We start from the raw sequence: 22,748 nt of genomic DNA, 5'->3' as shown, positions 1-22,748 counted from the left end.
TACTGAATTTATTGTTTTGTTTCACATAAAGTTATTACATGTTGATCAAAAGACATGATTTGTATTTAAATTGATTATAAATTATTTTTATAGTTTGTGAAAATTTTAATGTTCGGGTTTTTTTTGCCTGTTTAATTTGATTAACAAAAATTGAATGACAAAAGAAGAGCAGATTTTTTTTGCTGTATCGCTTTAAGATAATAATAAAAAATCCGATTTGGGTTTGAGATATTTCAGACATTGAACCAATTAATTATTATTTGAAAGCGAATTATAGTAAAAATGACAGCGACAAACGGGATGAAAGGATTTAGATTCGGTATAATATAACAAATTAAACATGGTCTTTCGGGCAAGCTGCAAGTTTACAGACTGGTTGGTCAGACCTCTGAAGGTATAGGTCCCTCAGCTGCGCTTCGGGCCATATACCTTCCTCAGTCTGACCAATCAGTTCGTAAACTTGCATATTGCCCTCAAGGCCATTTTTATTTGTTAATTAATAAAAACGATATTATACTTGTGTAATAACACTTTGACGTGACGTCATTTGCGTTATATATCATGTTGTATATAGAGGATATTGAGTAAGTTCAATACTGAATATATTGCACGAGTTGAATAAAATTATATTATGCGAGCCTCTGGCGAGCATAATATTATTTTATTCAACGAGTTCAATAAATTCAGTAATGAATTTACACGAGTTTAATATTCTATTTATCACACACCCAAAATAAAAGACCGTTTAAAGTGAAAAAAGAGTAATTTTTCACTGACGCGCCTATAGTATATAGCTAACTTTTAGCGCGTCTTTACACTATGTTTGTATAACGCTAATGACGTCACGTCAAAATATATGCTCGGCTGTGCAATAGCATTTTTACAGAGTCGCAAAATCGGCAAGGGACTGTGATTATTAAACATAGCGCTAATAGCGCTAATGTTAGCGTTACACTTTACGCACGTCAATGAAAAATAACTCGTTTTAACTATAAACCGTTCTCTGTTTGAATATGTGATAAATAGAATGTTATATCGTGTAGAATCAATACTAAATGTATTAAACTCGTTGAATAAAACAATATTATGCTCGCTAGAGGCTCGCATAATATGATTTTATTCAATTTGTTCAATAAATTTAGTATTAAACCTACACTCATTCAATATTCTCTATGTGTAATCGCTACGGTGTCTTTAGTTGGTGAACCAGTGTTCCGTGGTGTTTAAATTGCATTTACACATCCCCGGCATAGCCCAGGTGTATTCCCGGTTCAGTACCCGATACAGCACCGGATACATACGGTTAGTGCCGATGCTAACCTGGTGTATTCCTGGTTGATCCCGGTAGAGACCCGCCTAGACACGGTTTCATCACGGTCAATCCAGACCATCGCCGATTTCGCCACGGTTACGTTACGGGTGATGCCGGTACTGTCCCTTTGACGCCACTGTAATGCACCGAGGCTCCCCTGTTAAGTTTATAAGAATAAAACTGCCTGACCACATTGACAGCAGTCATTTGGTAAAAAGACAGCAGAGATTCCAGTCAAAAGAAAGGGGTAGAAAGTTGGAAAAACTGCGCCTATAACGCATACAGAGGTTGAGATACCTCAATCTGAAAATGCGTCAGCTGAAGATTTTTCCTACTCTCATTTAACAAAACATCCATGCTCGTGTTCCTTCAGTAAACATAATGATCCAAAGTACCACAAGAGTATATATAACTGTTCTTTAAATTGCCTGTTAGCGGCATGAGGTCGTGACGCCATCGTCTATCACCGTTGTATAACCGGGACTTGCAGGCAATATCCGGGACATCACCGGCTCCAACCAGAGCGTTGTCGCCAATAACCGCAATGTACATTCAACTGTTACAATTTGGCTCTGCCCGTTTTTACCGTGGCAATATCGTGTCGTGTCATCACCGGGGCTTTGCCGTGTGGACATTGATCAACACACATCCCGGTTTTTACGATTTGTCACGGTATGGGTGCGGCATAGATACGGTGGTTCCGATAATTTTCTTTTTTATTGAAGAAGTTGTTACCGGCAATAATTTCATTTTAATTAATCCCTGCATTTTGAAAGAGAGTTCAAGATAAGTAATATGATTGTGTCATAGTTTTAATTTTGTAATATAATTTGTTTTAATCTATTTATTTTGAGGAATAATTTATTTTGTTGCATAATTCATAAATCGAATGTCTACAAAATTGAAATGTTCAAAATCATATATTACAGTGTCAAACATTGCAACTGATAAACAAGCAACGATGTCAACACACTATATTGATATGACTGCGGATAAATGTATAGATGGTAATCCACGTCGTGATGCAAATTATTGTGATTGCTGCAGTCATTCTAATAATGATGCAAATCCATGGATAACTGTAGATCTTCTGGAAGTACATGAAATATTTCAAATTCATGTTGCTGGTAGAAATGATGATTATAGAAGTAACTTTTCTTTTTTTATGATAAATGGACTGTGTTCCATTGTACGAAGTCAATTAGTGGGGTGCTTTCATTTAATATCAGATTTCCTTGTTGTGTTGATCATTGTTTTCATACTATGAGAATTTGAAAAGTTACATTATTTAAATATATAAAACCGAATTGTCAAATTGCTTATCTTATGATAGACTGCCGTAAGAAATAAAACATGAATTCATGAGAGTTGCTTAGATGCGTAACAGATTTGTTTTGTTAATTTGTAGCGCCTAACGGTTTTTAAAAAATTTTAAAAAATCGCGAGACGAATGCTCCATTTAACATTGCAGAAACACATTGAAAGAATAAAAATCGTTCGTCCGTCCAATTTTTAAATGAACTTATCCTTTGTCCTTCTTAAATATTGACTTTTTTCATGCATGAAACTTTGGAGAAGATTTCATTCATATGGTTAAATAGTATCGAACATCGCTGTGATTCTTAAGCAATTTATTTAATTAATGACAAGCACTAAACATGCAATATCTTCATCGCGTAAAAATGCAAACATTATCCTTTCATAAGATTAAATTAAGAATTTCAATTGTAACCTTTGCAATTTTTTTTTAATTAATGATATTATGTTACTTATATTTTGTTCACACCTTTAACCTAAGCATTGGTTACCTCTCTTATTTTATTGCCAGGAAACAGAGATGTAACTGGGTTGGAATTATTTGCAAATGGTACTAACAACCTTATGCTCGGTAACTTTACATCAGCGAATGCTAGTGACGTAATAGTGACGTTACCACAAGGACTACACAGTCGCTATATAACACTCAGACGACCAATTCCACAGAACGTTAACGAATGGTATCTTATTGTTTGTGAAGTGGAAATATATACCAGATGTTCGTATATTTATCAGAGAAAAACATTTATAAACCATGAACTGTGTTGTGATACAACGAAAGGGCGCTGTTAAATACTTAATATCTAATAAAGTAATGAAATTTGAAATGGTAGCCTTCTCAGTATCACTCACTAACTTAAATAGTTTAACAATTGCTGTTAAAAAATCAACTAAAAAGAATAATTATAAATTTATTTTAACTTTAATAAATTTTGTTATTGTTAAACGAGCAACATAATTGTGATGTATATATAACTGTGACAATAAGCTGCTCTTGAGACATTAGACAATGATTATGATGACACGAACATTTCTAAAATTAATGTTCATTCATTTAAGATATTATTTGAAATGAATGAAATAAACCTTTCACAGACTGCAAACCAGGAACTTACGGAAATGTATGCGAACAACAATGCGGACATTGCAGACAAGGGCCGTGCAATATCGATTCTGGACATTGTCCAAATGGAGAGTGTATGGCAGGATGGACGGGGTTAGAGTGTAAAACTGGTAAAACGAAGTACATCTTTGTACATAGATGTTTTTTTGTTTTATCTATTTTTGCTGTGTGTAACGACATTTTAACACAAATATACATCAAAATGGTTAACCACATTGAAATGTATAATACGACATGCATTAAACATTACAATAGAGCGACGACACTACTTTTAAATAGCTTAATGTTTATTTACATGGATAAATTGTTTGGAAAACTGAACTCATTGCAAGGTATTCGTTTACAGCTAAAAGACCTTACCTGTTGACAGGCGACAGTTGCGATACATTGAGTGACAGGAACGATCTTGTTATGATTCAAGTATACAATAGTCTTAAATAAAAGATAAACATTGTTTAAAAAAACAGACCTTGTTTTAAATTATTGACATTCGAAAAATCATACATAGGTTTTACAGCTTCATCTTTAGATTTCCATTTCTACCCAATGTTTTTTATTATAGAATGCGACTTGGGGTACTATGGCCTGAACTGCTCCTCCGTCTGTAGTCCTCATTGTTTTAACGACGAAACTCAATGTAATAAAATTACTGGAAACTGCATGCAAGGATGTGAAGCCGGATATATGGGTCACAACTGTTCTATGGGTATGCACTTATATTTATTCTTCCACATAATGTGTAATAGAAACAGTATCGAAACAAGCGTTATCCGATTTGTTAAAGGGGGCGTAGACCCCGTGTATAAATCGGATTGCCGAGTGTTTTGATGTTCTTTCCCTTTTGTACTATATAAAAGCATTCAAAATATGGTTGAAATTTAAATGATGAAATTGTTTTATAAAATAGAGCCCTACTTGATTGGTTAAGTCTTGCATAAATTGATCGCTTATTCTTTGTTGAACCATAGAGAACTATTTCGGTATCACCAACGCCTTGAAAACATATCAACAAATCCAAGAGAACATGTTAATCTTTTAATAAAGTACACCAGTTTGTTTTATTTAGACACAATTCTACATTAAGTATTGTACATCGGAAATCAAGCAAATTTATAGAGATTATTGAATATGTTTTTTATGTAAACTGTAAACAAATAAATCGATGTCATACACATCATTTATAGGAATATTTAATCTAAATATATATCAAACGTAGCCCATCTGTACTTTGATTGTAGATCCTTATCAAAATCAAATAAAATCTTAAGGAAACAGACTCCGTGCTTAGAAAATAATTTCATTTTTTTTTTATTTCCGATTCAAATAACATAAAGTTAATATAAAAATATAATAAATTTTACTATAGGTAACAGCTTATGATTTCATAAATAAACTTTAATGTTAATCATTTAATCAATCCATGGACAGTAGTGTTATAATGTTTTTATAGATATGTTATCTAACACATTTAAAAATATTGGTCATTTAAATGTTGTGTTTTGTAAACGTACTAGAATGTACAGCTGGTAAATTTGGTCGTGATTGTAGAAGTACGTGCACCAGCAACTGTCTACAAGGTTTTGGTCAGTGCAGCAAAATTACTGGAGAATGTCAGAGTGGCTGTGTGTCTGGATTTAAAGGGCATAACTGTTCGACTCGTATGTATATCATCGTTTCCTCTAATGTTTTCGTGAGAAGCGAACCCAACTCTTCTCCACTTTTTTGCGAATATTGAACAGTTTATTTTTAAAAAGTGTACAATATCTGTATATCTTTCTGTTTATTTTAAAACATTGTGACCAATGGCCATTAAAGTTCAAGTTGCATAATAATGTTGCATTGATTTAAATACGTTGCCGTATAATAATAATAATAATAATAATAATAATAATAATAATAATAAATAATAATAATAAATAATAATAATAATAATTAAGACTTTATTTAACCAGAGAACTCATTTGAACAACATATCAATCTTCCATGGGGCCCTCAAAAAGGAACAATATAAATTTAACAAACAAAACTATTAAAATACATACATGTAAATACATACAAGAGATTATCAATTTGTATACATCGACGTGTGATTATATCTCAAGTATAAAGTTTTAAAATGGTTCACAGATGTAGCAGACTTAATATATTCAGGAAGGCCGTTCCAAATACAAGATTCAGAATAAATAAAAGACTTCCAAGGTGCCTTTTTAGTTTTGCTGGTGGGGAAATTCCTCATGTGCCTCTCCGTGCATAATTTCTGGCACGTGCATGGGCATTCCGTAGGCTAGCTGGATAGTTTCCTCATATAAAAAAAAACCTCCCGGGTGAGATTCGAATCCATACCGATAAAGGACAAATGGTTTGAGGTCACCATTCGGACACCGATGCCCCGGAATAGACGTTAACAGAATATAAGTTTTCTTTTGTTACATTTATAGCGTGTGAGACTGGACGATTTGGTGAAAATTGTACTTCGTACTGCAGTATCCATTGTTTTAAAGGAATTGAACAATGTAACAAATCATCGGGTATATGCGAGGAAGGTTGTGATGCTGGCTATATGGGCAATAATTGTTCAACAGGTATTTTTCTCTTGATTTTTTTATCAGTAAGTTTAATATGTTTCTACAGATTGTGTGTAAAACAGATTCTTTCATTTCATCAAGTACATGAATTTTAGTTGTACTACTTTCTAATGTAAATGTTATCTTATATCATCCCACATATGAACTGTTTGATATAAATTCGCAAAATATGAGTTTATGTTTACGTTTATTGACTGTCTGTTTACGTAATCTAAAGAAATTTGCTTTTTTAATGAAACATTTTCATTTTCTTTTCCCTGTTTATGTTCCCTGTCCATTTCTTTGATTAAGTCAGTAACACGGCTTACTTTGAACATAAAACAATTATATAATGGAGTTTCACTCTTGTAAACAGTTTGTCCTGATGGTCAGTATGGTCGAAATTGTACCGGAACTTGTAGTGATCACTGTAAGAACGGTAAAGTTGCGTGCAACAAAACAACAGGATATTGTATGGACGGCTGCAATCCTGGATTCACAGGACCTAAATGTTTTCTAGGTATACAAATGATTGTTTAGATCAATAATTCTATGAGTAGACATTTCTAAACTTCTAATAATGCAAGTTTAATGATGGCCTTATTATATAAAGTAGTTTCATGCTAATCTGATATCGGTACACGGACAAACAGCAATTGTACGTAAGCTTTTCTACTTGCACAGACTGTCCACATGGCACATTTGGCGTAAACTGTAGTGGTAAATGTCATTGTTACGGTGAAACAGATTGCAACAGAAGAGACGGGAATTGTAGTACAGGCTGTGCGTTTGGATGGTCAGGATCCAATTGTAGCAATGGTATGACAATAATAATGTTATTAAAAATATATCCTACTCATAACATGAAACGATTCTGTATTTTACCGATACCGATACCTGAATTTTAAAGAAGTAATAAATTTCTCTATATCCAATCACAAAACGAATTGTTGCTCCTGTTAAACTTGTTTAGACCGCAAAAAAGACTTTGCACGAGTAAAACAATTCTTTAACCAATAATAACTACAATATAACACATATTCAGTAACTTCTTAAATATGTGGGAAATTTAGAGAGAAAAACAACAACACGAGAAAATGAATTTAACTGCACAATACGTAATCATGCATGTTTCCCCTCTGAAGTATACTTGTCACAAATTGAAAACACGTGTTCAATACAGTTGTGACTTCCCATAGATTTGTTAAAGCGGACACATCGTGAACTCGCTTTATTTTATTCGGATGTGTTTAGTTTGCACTGTATATGTTTAACTTCCTGTATTGAATCGGTGAAACTCGACAATTTCCGTTACTGATGTACATTGTCGACCTCACACGTGCAATATCGAACGTCATCGCGCACCTGTTGAATATTCCCAGCCAGACCACTTTTTGTAGAAAATCCGTAAATACGATTTCATTATAAGAAAAAGTTAAAATATCAAATTATAATGTAGCGCCAAAAATGGATGCAGTGCTTCAGGTTATTGAAAGAAAAGTTTAAAGAGTTATTGCTTCATTATTCAACTTAGGATTACATAACTGTAATAAAAATACTTTACTGCAGTTAACACTAAGTTGACTTGACTAAATTATAGATATGAGGATGTAATATGGAGACAAATAATTCATCTTTATTAATTACATGTATACGGATTGGTATTTGAATAAAATGTAAAGGGGCTGCTGGACAGCGCAAATATAAATATGACGTTGCCGTTCATGAGTAAGATTAAAAAACGTTTTGGAATCCTTCACTTAATTCTTTATTCCGGTATATACCGACCAAGGCACTTGAATGATAAATTGCTAAAATCTTGTCCATTCATCTATCGAATGCATTTTTAAAAGTCTAATTTGTCTCTTCACAACGATTTTGCAATAAAACGAGTTTTGCAATAATTCATTGCAAAACACGTTGCAATGACATAATATTGTTGCATTTTTTCACAACTAGTTTTTGCAATGAAAACGAGTTTTACAATAAATTATTCTTATATCAGATTTGATATAAAGATTACACTTTCAACATTCTAGTGTTCGTCTTTTTAGCTCACCTTAGCTAGCTCAGGGTGAGCTTTTAGGATCGTTGAATGTCCGTCGTCTATCGTCCGTCGTCCGTCCAAACTTGTTCGTTCACACTCTAGCGGTCACAGTTTTGCCTCAATCATCATCAAACATTGTCAGGATGCTTATCTAGTTGATAGCTCGGATGAGTTCGAACATGGGTAATCTCGGAGGAAAAACTAGGTCACCGGAGCTAAAAATAGAAAAATCTTGTTAACACTCTAGTGGTCACATTTTTGCAACAGTCATCATTAAACTTGGTCAGGATGCTTGTCTAGGCAATAGCTCGGATGAATTTGAACATGGGTCATCTCAGATGAAAAACCAGGTCACAGGAGCTAAAAATAGAAAAACCTTGTTAACACTCTAGTGGCTACTGTTTTGATTTAAGTATCCTGGAAATTTGGTCTGAAAGTTTGTTTTGACGATTTCGTAGGTCCAAGTTCGAATATGGGTCACCTGGATAAGAAATATATCACACTGCTCAAATATGGATAATCCTTGTTAAGCATCTAGTGGTCACATTTTTGACTCACATGTCCTGAAACTTGGTCAGAATGCTTGTCTTGTTCTAGGTAATTGTTTGGATGAGTTCGATGGGTCAGGTGAGCTATCTAGGGTGATCATGGCACTCTTGTTTTTATAAGGATTGACATGCAGTGATTCTTTCATCATAAGTTTTTATTATATTATCTAACATCAATACAATTATAAAATTATCTATTCATAAGTACAAAAAGCATAATTATTTTTTTATTAAATATCAGCACATTTACATTATCAACAAACATTTTTGCAAACATGTTGGCTGAAAGCTCTGTGATATAGATAGATAATAATTGTTACATGACAAATTTATTGCAATATTCGTTTTATTGCAACACTGGTTGTGAAAAAAATGCAACAAGATTATGCCATCGCTACGAGTTTTGCAATAATATTGTGATCACTTTCTCAAGAGTACTTGTAATTTTCGACATTGTTACAATAACAAATATATATAGCACAGGGTTTGAGTCAAAGTGCTTGCAAAACTACAATTATTGATGATAATGAAAATGTGCTGATATTTGATTAAAACCTTTAACTATCATATATTTGGCATAATAAATAGATGGTTGATGCTAAATCATTTTTACAAATTAAATGACTAAGCTATAAAATAACTAAATAACTCATATAAAAAGATAAAGATAATAATATATAGAGTAAAATCTTTATAAGGATCAAATATGACATTAGAATAATTTATTGCAAGACTCGACTTTATCGCAAATCTGGTTGTGAAAAAAACAACAACAATATCGTGTCATCGCAATGAGTTTTGCAATAATATTGTACATACTGTCTCAAAAGTACTTGTAATTTTCGAAATTGTTACAAAATCAAATATGTATATCACAAAGGTTTGAGCCAACGTGATTTCAAACTACAGTTTTTATCGATAAAGAAAATGTACCGATAGTTAATAAAAACAATTTGATTATCATTTATTTTTGCAATAATGATTTATAAATGATTTAGATTGGAAATTGATGTTAAGTACGTGTTAGTTTTGAACTAATTACAAGATAATATCTATGTACTTCATAGAGTTTTGAGCCAAATATTTTGCAAAACTACTGATGCTATTTATTAAAAAAAGAACATTGAATCATCATATATTTTGCAATAATAAATATATGCGTTTAGAATAGATATTGATGTAAAATCAGATAAACACATTTAATGAATCAACTCACTGCATGTTAAACCTTATATAAAAAGACGAACATTAGAATCTTAAGAGTATAAACTTAATTTCAAATTTGATATAAGAACAATTTATTGCAAAACGGGTTTTTCTTGCAAAACTGTTTGTGAAAAAAATGCAACCAATTATGTCATCGCAACGCAAAACTAGTTTCATTGCAAAACCGGTTGTAAAAGCATCTGCTTGAACAACGATTTGTATCTATTTTGTGATCATAATTTCTGCAAGAGTCTAGAGGTACTGCACCAACAATGACGTGAGTTAAATCAGACTTTCATCAAGCCAGAATTGAAATGGCGCACTACGGGGCGATGACATAAACATGTTGATTTTATTTAACATGCACTTGTTGAAAGTGCCTGCATATTTCGTGTAAATGTTTCACTTAAATAAATTAAAGATCATTATTTATTATCATGAAATTTATTTTTCATTTATATGTGACGTAACCTAGATATATTTTGTGTCTACAAATATCTAGTAGTACGGTAGTAGTTGATTCGTTTCTTTAAACTGTCGATGGTAACTTTTAAAAAAAAAGAACAGCACATAAGTAAATGGCACATACATTCTGTACCCACTCATAACCGGTGGTCTATTTTACAGGGAATAATAACATCTCCTGTGTCAATTGCCATCTTAAGTGCATAGTGCTATATGCATCGCTGAATTTGTGTTATCAAAACTTTGAAAACAGATATTAATTTTTGTTCATTGTTGTAGGATAATGCACGGTTTGAGTTCAGATGTTCAGGAATATAATTTACGTAGACCGATTAACCGTACATTATTCAAAAAATGCACGAAATAATAATATATAGTTTCATTCTAACATGCTAATAAAAATGATATCATATGTTGAACTTTATTGAGCGTAGAAGTAATTTTCCTGGCGTCGTTTGGTTCATTGTATTATTTTTCAGATTTAAATCTTATAGAACGTATCTGGGAAAAGGTTAGCACCAGTCAGTCTAGTACATTTTCTCCGTCACAAGATTACGACTCTAGTAAAGCAATAGACGGAGTTCAGAATTATTCAGTAGATACATGTAAATGTTGCAGTGTAACAAATGGGAACTCTCCTTCATGGTGGCAAATTGATCTTGGACAGAAATATTTAATAGGTGGTTTGCAGATATTTGGAAGTGAATCAAGTAAGATGAGGGCATTCCTTTGTGAAGTTTTTCTTTTAGAATAAGGTAGTTTATTTGTGTGTTATAACGCTAAGATACATTACAATGAGGAATAATTAATGAAATATTATATGATTTTAAAGTAAATATCTTACAAAAATATTAAATCTTATCGTTCAAGATTGAAGTAATGAAATACAATTGTTCCTATATAGCTTTGTGTCATGGATATTTAATTTATTGGGCGTGTTAAATGAAACAAAACTTTGAACGTTATTTACTACAGGTAGGCATCAACAGTTAGAACATGCAAGAGTTTATGCTGGCAATTATTCAACGACAGTAAACCCGTCAGTAAATATGACAATTATTTACGAGGTTCCAGATATGACAAACAAACGACACTTTACCAAGGAACTAGAAGAACCATTAATTGCACAATTTGTTTTAGTACAGTTGACACAGCCAGTGATGACGTTGTGTGAACTTAAATTATATGAGAAAGGTAACAAATTTCAAAATAATAATCTTTTTATTGGTAAAAGAACATTGTTAGTAGAGTTGTCACAATAAGTGATGACGTTGTGTGAATTAAAATTATACGAGAAAGGTAACAAGGTTAAAAAAAATAGCTTCTTTATCTAAATCTGACTTTTCTTAAAGGTTTCTTTCCCCTCCTTATAGATCATTTTAAGACGCGGTCCGTTACTTAAAAAATCGATCGGATCATCGCCCTACATAGAAGTGTAGTAAAACTTCGTTAGTTGACGATAAAAAGTAAATTATAATAATAAATAGTTTTAAACAATAAAGCAAAGTATAACTTAATAACTATGTGGCCAAGGTTGCAATTAATAATATGAAAAAAAATGATGATGTTCAAAGAATTTTCTTAGCGACCCCGTCGGACTTGAAACTCATAGAGATAATTGTTACAAAAATAGATCTTTTCTTTTCTACTTAACAAAGTTCATATAAAAACATTAAAGAAATTATATTATACATGTATATCAAAATTAATAAAATCAATTAATGAAATCAAAGTTAATTATTATTCTGAAAAAGGTCAGAACATGCGAGAATGCATGATCATTAACATGTTTTAATATTTAGTTTGCCTGATTTATTCTTATCTGATTTGACTGTAATGCCAAGAAGTCATCTTAGACCATAAAGACGATAAAGAAATTTTAAGAAAATCGTAAGAAGTAAAGAACATTTCACAGTAGGAGAGCGCAAAAACACACATTTTTATCCAGTTGATCGTTTTGTTTTTAAATCTAGGTAAATGCATCACACACACTATTAAGTGTAAACATATTTTATTAATAATCATAAATAGCGCATAATATACATGCATTCAATATATACAATGTTGAAATGGATAAGAACGAATGATACGAAATTTTATAACTTCTTCTTCAACTCTGTTTTAAATTTACACAAAAATTATGGCATTAGTCCACCGAGACATTGTGAATGAATTCATATAAAGTGTGGAAAAAAACTTGAGGATACATAAATATATATTAAAACCTATATAGTATAGTATGCTGCTATTATAACGTTATCCCAGTACATAAAGAACTAACTTACACAGCTTAACTTAACACTTCCCGGCAAACGACTGACTGGTCACAAACATATCCTAGCACACAATTCCGTAATCACACACCTGAAATAAATATATCTCACAGCAAACAATTAAAAATACATATCCACCTTCTAGTTTTCTGGCACATAGCCCTGTGTTGTTCATTGTTTTGGTCGCAAAAATCAACGACAAAAAGAGTGGATTACCCCTATTCGCAAAATTACAAATAACAAATATATATTAATTAACGCCCAAAATAAATTCAAGAGCTATAGTGTTTCTTCCTTCTTAAACAATGCAGTATCTGAAAAAAAATCCACACGGGGGCACATGCAATAATGGTGTATTCTGCACCTTCATGAAGGTGGCCGATATTATCATATTTAAGATGTGATTTTTGTTGGGTATAAATTGCTGTCAGTTTTTATTATCAGGAGCAATGCATGCAAACCATATATTTTTTAATGTATGTCATATATCCTTGAATAATGCTATGCAATTGTTTATCTGGCGAACCGAACTTTAAGATTGCTCATTTTTAGGTCCGTTTGCAACTTTATTGCTTTTTGCCCTTCACATAATGCGCATGCGCGAAAAGGTACTCCCCTTTTGTAAAGTACTAGTATAGTATTGTAAAAATGTCTTTAATCAATATTTTGGCAAAGCGAACAGCATAAGTAATATTATAATATAAATAAATAATTCAACGAAATGTTTAAACTTTTTTTTCAGAATGTGAAATTGGAAATTTTGGAGCTGGTTGTTTGCATAAATGCCATTGTAAAGATAAACGTGCATGTAACCAGGTAACAGGTAAATGTCAGACACCAGGTTGTCTAGCAGGGTGGCAAGGAGAGGCTTGTGAAAATGGTAAATAACTAATATGTAAAATGATAGTATTATACACCTTTCCTTTAGATTTCTTTTTAAATTTGAAAATACTTCCTACAAACTATCATAAATAAACACTAGAGAAAGCCTGGTAATTATAAATACTCTTATTAATAACTTACAACATAATTTATTACCCTCTTTAACGATATATATGCGTTTCCTGATCTAATTCTTTATTTATTGAAATGCTTGTTTATTCATGCTCACGTTTCATTATAATTACGTCCATATACGAGTATTTGTAATAATTGTAAGTCCAGTTACCCAATAAATCTTTTTTCTATCAAATTAAAACAAAACAACAGTTGTAATAAATATTCTAAAAAATCATGTCTAGTTATGTTTCAATCTGAAGTACCTTCCGTATAGAATAGAATATGCCAGAAGAGTTTGATTTTACAATTTTAAGAACCATGATAATGGAACAGGAACAGGAGTTTTAAAAGATACATTTTATTATTTGAAACTACATGAAAAAATTCCTACGTATTTGCCTAATACAAGTTTTTTATGATATCAATAATTATCACTTTTTTTAATCTTTAAAGTATCATATCTTACCATTTAAAGTATATCATTCAGTAATTTTGTGCCCACGTCTCAAAATATCGGGTGATTATTTATAATAAATTGAAGTACGAGCTTGCAAATAAAGCTTTATCAACTTACTAAGAAACATTACATTGAAACCTTATTGTAGTTTGTGGTGTTCACAAGTTTGGTGATGGATGCAACAACACTTGCAACTGTAAAAATGGTACTTTATGTGATAATACTAATGGAATATGCTTTATAGGGCAATGTGATCCCGGATGGCTTCTACCAACCTGCAGCGAAGGTACGTTTCCTTAAATCATAAAATCAAAAGTTTGCTATAAACATTGTATAATGTTACAAGCAATAAAATTGGAAATTGGAATTAGTTTAACTTCCAAAAAAAAAGTAACTGTAAATGAAAACATATTTACAGATTTTTCTTTTCAAAATAATCTTATGAAAGATTTTCATCTTGTTTCAGATGTGTTTTTCATTTGAGACATTATATTTTTATTCATCGTGTATAATACAAATTGCAATGATAAAACTTTTGCTATGTCTCCCTTGTTTTACAAAATTTGATACAGGTAGACTAATTTTGGAAATGTTCGGATTATACTTTTTAATGAGAAATTTCGTTTCATCATCTATAGATTTTACATATTTCGCATATCGTTAAATCGCTCATTACAATGCAACAAATCACTTATGCCACGACAAAAGAACACTCGTTTATACAATTTAGTAGATACATTTTTTATGATTACTTTCTAAAACGTGAATGACCATTGTCAGTTGGTACCAAGTGTTTATATATCAATCTACCAATGTAGAAGTATCGATTGATCTGTTGAGCAGTGGCACCGTATTAGACTAATTAAATGCCATGAATGCTGACCAGCAAACACAATTCAGGTTGACGTGTACATAAATTGTATAATGCCTAATAAAACATATTATTATTACTCAGATGTAGGAAGTTGGCGGCTTTGCGGTCTAGAAACGTACGGTGGTGAAAAGTCGTATCGAAGTTATATCAAGTTTTCACCATCATGGTTTCGTTATTTCAATTTTTCTGCATCGTGCTTTTGACTTTTCATCATCAAACATCCGACCTTACACCATCGTTGTTTCGTTATGTTGAGTTTTTTTACCATCACATTTACGTGTTTTCGTTGTTTCGAATCATGTGCGTGTCGCGATGGTCTAATGGGGGAAAATAACCGTACAAAAATGATAAAAATAAAAATGTCTCTCAAATCTTTTTTCTGCTGACACATCATTTATCTCACAAAATATGTCTGAAGAACTTCATTTATAACCGTTTTAATTGTTTAAAATTTCAACAACAAATTTAGCCCGTTATGCCGCTATGCTGCCAGGTAATTACATACTTCATTTCCTCGATAAGGTTACCACTAAATCTTTAAACATCTTTAAACATACTCTTGTTTCATTTTTAGCTTATATCGACAGATAAATATTGATGAATTAGTGAAATTCTATTAACTATATCTAATAAATGAAGAAAAGTAGTTAAAAAACTAATACACATATTTCAAAGGTAAAAGTGTTTTTTGTGATGATCAAGAATGAGGGATAAGAAACATATTCCTTTATATTTATTTTCTGATATGTCCTTTCCCCGGAAATATGTTTGATGTTTTTCAGTCTTCTTTCAGGGTACATTTTGATATATTTTTTTATCTCTCCTGTTATTTTCTTTGCAATACGTGTTTGTTTCTATGATTTGATTTTACGTATTACAGACACAGTATATGTCATATGGCAACGTTTCAGCTTTACTGGTGGAGGAAGACCTCGTGTGCCTTTAGTACATTATTTTAGGCATGAACGGACACCACCTGACTAGAACCACCCACGTTCCGTAAGCTAGCTTGATAGCTTCCTCACATAAAATAATCTTATGATGTCGGGACTCGAACTCACAGCGGTGAGGGGTAAGTGGTTTGAAGTCAACGCACTTAACCATTTGGCCACGGCCGCCCCTTTCCTAGCAATATACATTGCATCAAATATAAACGCCTGTCCTGATCTTGATCCTTTAATCTTTGTGAAGTGGGTCTGAAGATTGAAAAACGTAAATAATTAAAAGAAAACAGTGTAACCTAATTGTGTAACAATGTTTACTATACCATTGTAATTGAGATGACTTAAACGCACTGTTTACAGATATTTTAAAACTATTAATGTTTTCATTTTATGTATATTATAATCATATACTTTGTTGTTGAATATAAATAGATATAAACATTTTGAGGCGCTTGGATGTGCAAACAGCTATGTCATCAACATTACTTAATTGGACTTCAAATCGCGCAATTGATGGAAAGATTGGTCCAATACCTGAGGTTTGCAATTGCTGCAGCGGCACAAAGAATTCCCAATTGTCTTGGTGGATGGTAGATTTAGGACAACGGTATCCTATCAGTAGCGTTACTGTGTATAGTAGAGACAACGGTTAGTATCAATCTGTTTTGTCTGCTTATATTGTAAGAAATGTGAAACTATCTGTAAATATAACGCAAAACTGTGTTTTTATTTTAAACTCAACATGTTAATTTCTGCTGAAGCCGAAACTAAGGGATAGGTGTGGTAGGGAGAGGCGAGTAGAAGGAAGCTGGTGCTTACAATTTCTGTCTATTTACAGGCTCAGTCAAACTGCACTGTTTTTATTATATTTGCCTTTTTGTGTTTTGGTTTGGGTATTTATTTCGTTATTTCAAGTAGTATGCTTTTTTATTAAATTTTTCTATATGGTTAATATTTACTAATCTGTATGTTTTAGAGAGAAAATATAAACAACTTACCAATTTCAAGCTTTATTTTTCTAATAATACTGGACAAAGTTCATATCATCTGGTTGAAAATACCACGAGGCGGATAGATGGAAATGAACATGTGCTAACTTTTTCAAATCAGCTAACAAGATATATTAAGATCCAGAGACCAGGCATCCTGACTTTGTGTGAAGTTTTGGTGACTGAAGGGGGTAAGCACTTTTATTCTCAACTCGGATTAATGTACATTTCTATTTATTGTCTCGGTATTATTTAAATTATTGCTAGCTAGTTTACGAATCGCAAATCATAGTAAAGTCAGTGTTCTTCAATAAATACAAGATGTTTAATAGATTTTAGAAGAAATTTGTTTGCTAAATGTAAAATTTGATTTATGGCAGAAAAAATGATGAGTACTTCATGTTTTACAGAATGTGAGGTAGGAACATTTGGCGAGGAATGCTCCCAAATTTGTCACTGTGCCGATGAACGTGCATGTGATAAAAGAAATGGATATTGTCAGTCAGATGCATGTAAAGTTGGTTGGATTGGTACATCGTGTAACAAAGGTAAGCTTACAAATGACACGTTGTGTTACATGCTCAAAATATGTTTAATGTTCCTAAAAATCTATTTTTTGCTACCTATACTTTATTAGATTTATATGTTTTATGTAATACACTTTAATTACTAAAACGACTTAACAGCTAAAGCTGCATGTTGTCTTTTACCTTAAAGATAGATACATGTATGATCAACAGGCCGAGATTCAAATTACCGCAGACCTTTTTGAGATTATTATATAAATTGGTACATATATATCCAGTGTAGCGTGTATTCTGATATGCTTACAGAAATTGTGACATATATTCTAATCATAGTATTGCCGCAAAGAAAACAATCTACTCTAACAGCAAAAGTAAAAAGTTACGACAAGTTATATAACATTGGAATAGGCAAATATTTACTGGAATATGTTTATTTGTCAAGCATGAAATAAATAACGGACAAATAGCTGTTACAAGTAGCAGTGATCGAATGTTACGGTAAACAAATATCACGTGATTACCTTCCCTGTACACTTCAGCATTCAATATTTCCGTATACAATCTTGAAATCTTGAAATTGGAAAAGGCATCTTTATGTTAAAATGTTTACTTTTAAATTTGTAATAAGGCGCCCTTGTTTATCATTCATTTCATATTTTATTGAAAGTGACATTATGCTCATATTTTGATACTTAAGTTGAGCTGAATTGACTTTTTATTTCAAAATATTGACTGTTAAAATGGTGTTTGACCAACAGTTTATTTTGGAAAAATTTTATCGTAAAATTTAAAATCTGCCTAAAATAGAAAAAGACTACCCCATCTTTTTATAAACTGAACGTTTCAGGTAAGTTCTAATTGAAATTTACGAAAATTTAGTTTCGATCCAGGGGTTATTTATTGTTTATGTAAAGTAGATTATTAAATTGAAATGAATTATGGCAATATAAAACTTATTTTGACTTTCACCCTTTAACTCACTGTACATACCCTTGAATGGGCATAATGTCACTTTAACTTATGCAGAAATTATTGCATAATACGTATATGTCTGTTCATAATGCATCATAAGTTGAGATTGATATTTGTGTTTACTAAGAATGTCCGAAGAACAGTTTTGGAGACAAGTGTAGTGAGAGCTGTTTTTGTGCAGATGGTACATGTACTAACGACTATGGGATATGTGAAAACGGTTGCCAAGACGGATACACTGGTTTCCATTGTAATCAAGGTGAGTTGATGTAATATCCTAGTGACTTACGTCTGCTATTTAAATCATATACCCATTTACGGTCTTTCTTTAAGTCTCAGATGTTCACCTCAACAAGGTAATTGGCTGCATCAATGTTAGCATTGTCCTTGCTGAAGTAAAATGATAAACAATTTCATGTCTGCTTTATAAACTCTGTACCTTTTTTAAGGCAGTTTTTCAAACTTTGCACAAATGGTTACTGCAAATATGCATTGTGAAGATGTGCCTACTGAAGGTCACATTTGAAGGTGAATTTAAGATAATCTCGCGACTGCTGTAAACATTTGGCTCAAATGTTAACATAAACGAGGTAGTATACAGCAAACATGTTTCCGCTGTGATGTCTCAAAGTCAATGTCATCCTTGAAAGTTAAATATCATACTGGTTTATGTCAGCTAAACATAAATGTTACTTCATGAAGGGCCTTATTGAAACTGTTCAAATGTACAGATGTATATGAATGTCGTTTTTGTGCTAACTCAATGTCAAGTAGCAGCCAGTGTAAGATCCTTTTAATATTGAGTGGAAATATAAAGAACTAATTCGTGAGTAAAATGTGCTTGATGACGTGAGTATCTGCACGAATTATGTTAAAAATGTAACACAAGTAAAGAAACTTTAAAGCATCTTTTTGATAATAATATTGTGATGTCATGATATGATGACGTCATGATTTCTAGCGCATATCGTAACGCGGTAAAAAAGTCAGTAGATAACAAATTAATGTCAGCAACTAAAATCTATGGTATATCAAATAGAAAATGTGTTTGTTTAGTATGTAACATTAAATTTTATTTATTTAATAAACACCAAGTCTTATATTTCCATTCGAGTTGCAGTCCTTGAAATATTTTTCAATATTAGATCTACTTCCAAGACAAGTACAAATGTATCCTCTATTGTTTGTTTACAGTTGATGAAATGAACAATCAAACCCACCAGGCAGAAAAGAAGAAGAATGCAACAGCTCTCGTAGCAGGTGTTGTCAGTGGATCAATTATTGTCCTGATACTAAGCGCCTTAATTGTTGCTGTTTTAATATTTAGAAAGAGAAAAAGGTTAACAAGTTTTAAACAAAACTGACATATACTTGACGTAAATTGCTTAAAACATGTGCCTGAACACATCTTTTGTAAATACAGTGCAAGTTAATTCCTGTAAGACTAGAATATTAATCAGATTCTATGTTATTTTGAAAAAATCTTTATGTTTTATTAATTTATTTCTGTCTTTGTTACAAACACCGATAAATAAAGAACGCAATGTCAGTTCTCTTTATCTACAGTCATAACGTCTTTCTTTTACTGCTATATGAATACAGTTATAGAATATGTTTAAAGGTAGAATCAATTCAAAGTATATTTATTAAAGTCATGAGATAAGTACCTTTATAAAATACTTTTCAATTATATAGAGCATGTTACACATGTTTTAATAGTATTGTGCGTTATTGTTTGTTATATTGTTTTTCTTTCTTTTTTTTTGTTCTTTGCTTGCTGAAAATATGAATACCTATCTTTTTATTACAGTGAGAACAATAAAAGTCACTACTCAACGCCAAAATCTCGAGCTGCTCAAGATGATCCAGATTATGACACTTTAGATGTACTCAATGGTAAAATTATATATATTGATATATTATGCGTATGTTTTGCATACATCGTACAAAGAGAGATGCAAGCTACTTTGATCTCATTCTTTGCTCTGTCATCGAAATTTCGAGAACGGTTTAGGTCAATTTCTAATTCAACTTATTTATATTAGACTAAGTTATGTGCAGTAAACGGTCGGTTCCGCTGATCTCACACAAGGGAAAAAGACAGACCATGTTTGTACTACAATCGTTACGTAAAACCTTTGCATTTACACTCATAATTTGGAAAAGCTTTTTTTTTGTACTCAGAATCTGCAATTTGGTACAAATGAGGACAATTCAGTCCATGTATTCCATTTATGCTTATTTTTGTATGGATAAAGAAAAATACTGATTATTTGTGTATCGTCCATATTTGTGTATCGTCTATGATATTAATTGACATATTCAAGCACAATGCTTCTAAAACGGTGCTGGTCAAACCTTTCACGTGAGAATTATTATGACGGTATAATTATTTCTTATGAAAAAGCCGAGTGAAATTGTCAAAGTTTGAAGTCATTATTGTGTAAGATTTTTGGATTTTTTTATGTCTTATATTACTATCGTCGGGCTATGTTTGTTTCGTTTGAAACATTTGTTCCAGAAAAGTATGTTTTCAATTATCATATAACATGTAATCTTTAAATCAAATTAATCATTATCGATATATCGAGTATAAAGTCGTTAAACCGACAATTGCAAATTATATCAAACGATTTATATAGAACGCAGCAAGACTGACATATGTTTCATATAAACACAATCTAGAAAAGTTGCGATCGGTTGGGAGCAATGGAAATAACAATATTATTATACCAGGTTTGATAAAATCTGTTCATGAGAGATAATGAAAATGTAGAACAAAGCCCTTTAACAACGTTTAAAATTGTATATAAACTTTAACATTAACTTGCTGTACTCGCTCCTGAAGGACCACCAAACTATATTATCATCGTAGGATACATGGGAATCAAATCATTGATTGTATATTAAATATTGACAGCAGAGTATGCTGTCTGCAAACTGCCTTGGAATTACATCCGTTGTAATTATCGTAAAGTATTAACAGAAAAGCTTTTCCACCCTATACACTAATAATACATCTGAAGGATCTCATGTAAAGTCAATGGCATATCTGCAATAACAGTTTTTTCACAATGACTTTAACCTCTTTAGAGCAAAACAACCAGAATATATGTCTCCAAAATATTGTTGCTCTGCATATTTCCACTGTATTTGCAGATTCTACTCTGAAGGTTGTATCATGTCTTTAATATATAATTATATACACGGCCTTTTTAAGCCTGCATAATACACTTAAAGATTTTTATTATGGATGTCCTGTTATAACATGTCAAAACATAAGGCTGAGCGCAATCAATCTCTCTCTCCGAATCATTGCAACTACATGTTAAGAATTCAAATATGAGTTATCAAAAACAACAACAACAACAGTTCAATTTATATAGTGTTAACACTATTCGTATTTATTTTCAGATAACCAGGGACAAAGAAGTGCAACGTATGAAAATGAAGTTGTATCTAGCATGTGATGCACTTGACTCGAAACAAAATCAACATGATAATAATTTTGTACATGGAAGTTAAGATCGTGTAAAACTGATTTTATTTTCATTAATAAAACGGATGTTATGAGATATCGTCCAATGTAATTTATCATTGCTTATAATTTTATATGATGAACAAGATTAAGAAGGGAAGGTGGTGTTCATTGAACGCAACCCCCACCCGACCCAGCAGCAAAGGACCAGTGGCTAGGCACTAGCAGGACCCCAAACAAAACAGGACTCTGCACAAGGCAAACCACGGACTGGATAATCACTTTAATAATACATAAAATAAAAGATACGGTAATAACCGACAAGGAAATTAAAGAAAACGATGTATTAATTGAATAACAAAGTTAAGGGGCACAAGGTAAGGGTCAGGGCAGGATTAAAATAACAAATAAAATAAAACGAAGTGTTATGACAACAAATAAACCAACTGTTAACATGAACCCTAATTCATTTAAATCAATTTGCAATAAGTCTTATGTTTTGTCATTATTTTCAGTTTCCAAACGGGTATAAAATTGTCTTAAAATACTTGTAGTTCAAGAGGTTTAACATGATTCACATGTCATTTAAATAATATATGTCTAAACAATATAAACAGCAATATTACAAATATCAAGGTTTGTTATATAAAAGA

At 31.9% G+C, this 22,748-nt stretch overlaps 1 protein-coding gene across 1 annotated transcript; it reads left to right on the top strand.

Annotated features, from left to right (window-relative positions):
* Positions 1-2,273: 2,273 nt before the first annotated feature.
* LOC132713785 (multiple epidermal growth factor-like domains protein 10) lies at positions 2,274-22,646 on the top strand. The gene is made up of 19 exons (XM_060696462.1): positions 2,274-2,460; positions 3,141-3,347; positions 3,725-3,862; positions 4,315-4,458; positions 5,267-5,410; positions 6,191-6,334; positions 6,693-6,836; positions 7,001-7,135; positions 11,062-11,313; positions 11,558-11,776; positions 13,598-13,735; positions 14,460-14,597; positions 16,562-16,777; positions 17,106-17,309; positions 17,529-17,666; positions 18,745-18,876; positions 19,812-19,956; positions 20,428-20,513; positions 22,032-22,646. Exons 1-19 carry the CDS (start codon positions 2,274-2,276, stop codon positions 22,085-22,087), a joined length of 2,967 nt encoding a protein of 988 aa, XP_060552445.1. The 3' UTR covers positions 22,088-22,646.
* Positions 22,647-22,748: the final 102 nt, after the last annotated feature.

Source organism: Ruditapes philippinarum, unplaced genomic scaffold (genome assembly GCF_026571515.1).
Source record: "Ruditapes philippinarum isolate M1 unplaced genomic scaffold, ASM2657151v2 ctg2216_1_1_1_1, whole genome shotgun sequence".
Classification (NCBI taxonomy): Eukaryota; Metazoa; Mollusca; class Bivalvia; order Venerida; family Veneridae; genus Ruditapes; species Ruditapes philippinarum.
The sequence above is the reverse complement of the archived record's forward strand: the minus strand, read 5'-3'. Positions and strand labels throughout refer to the sequence as shown.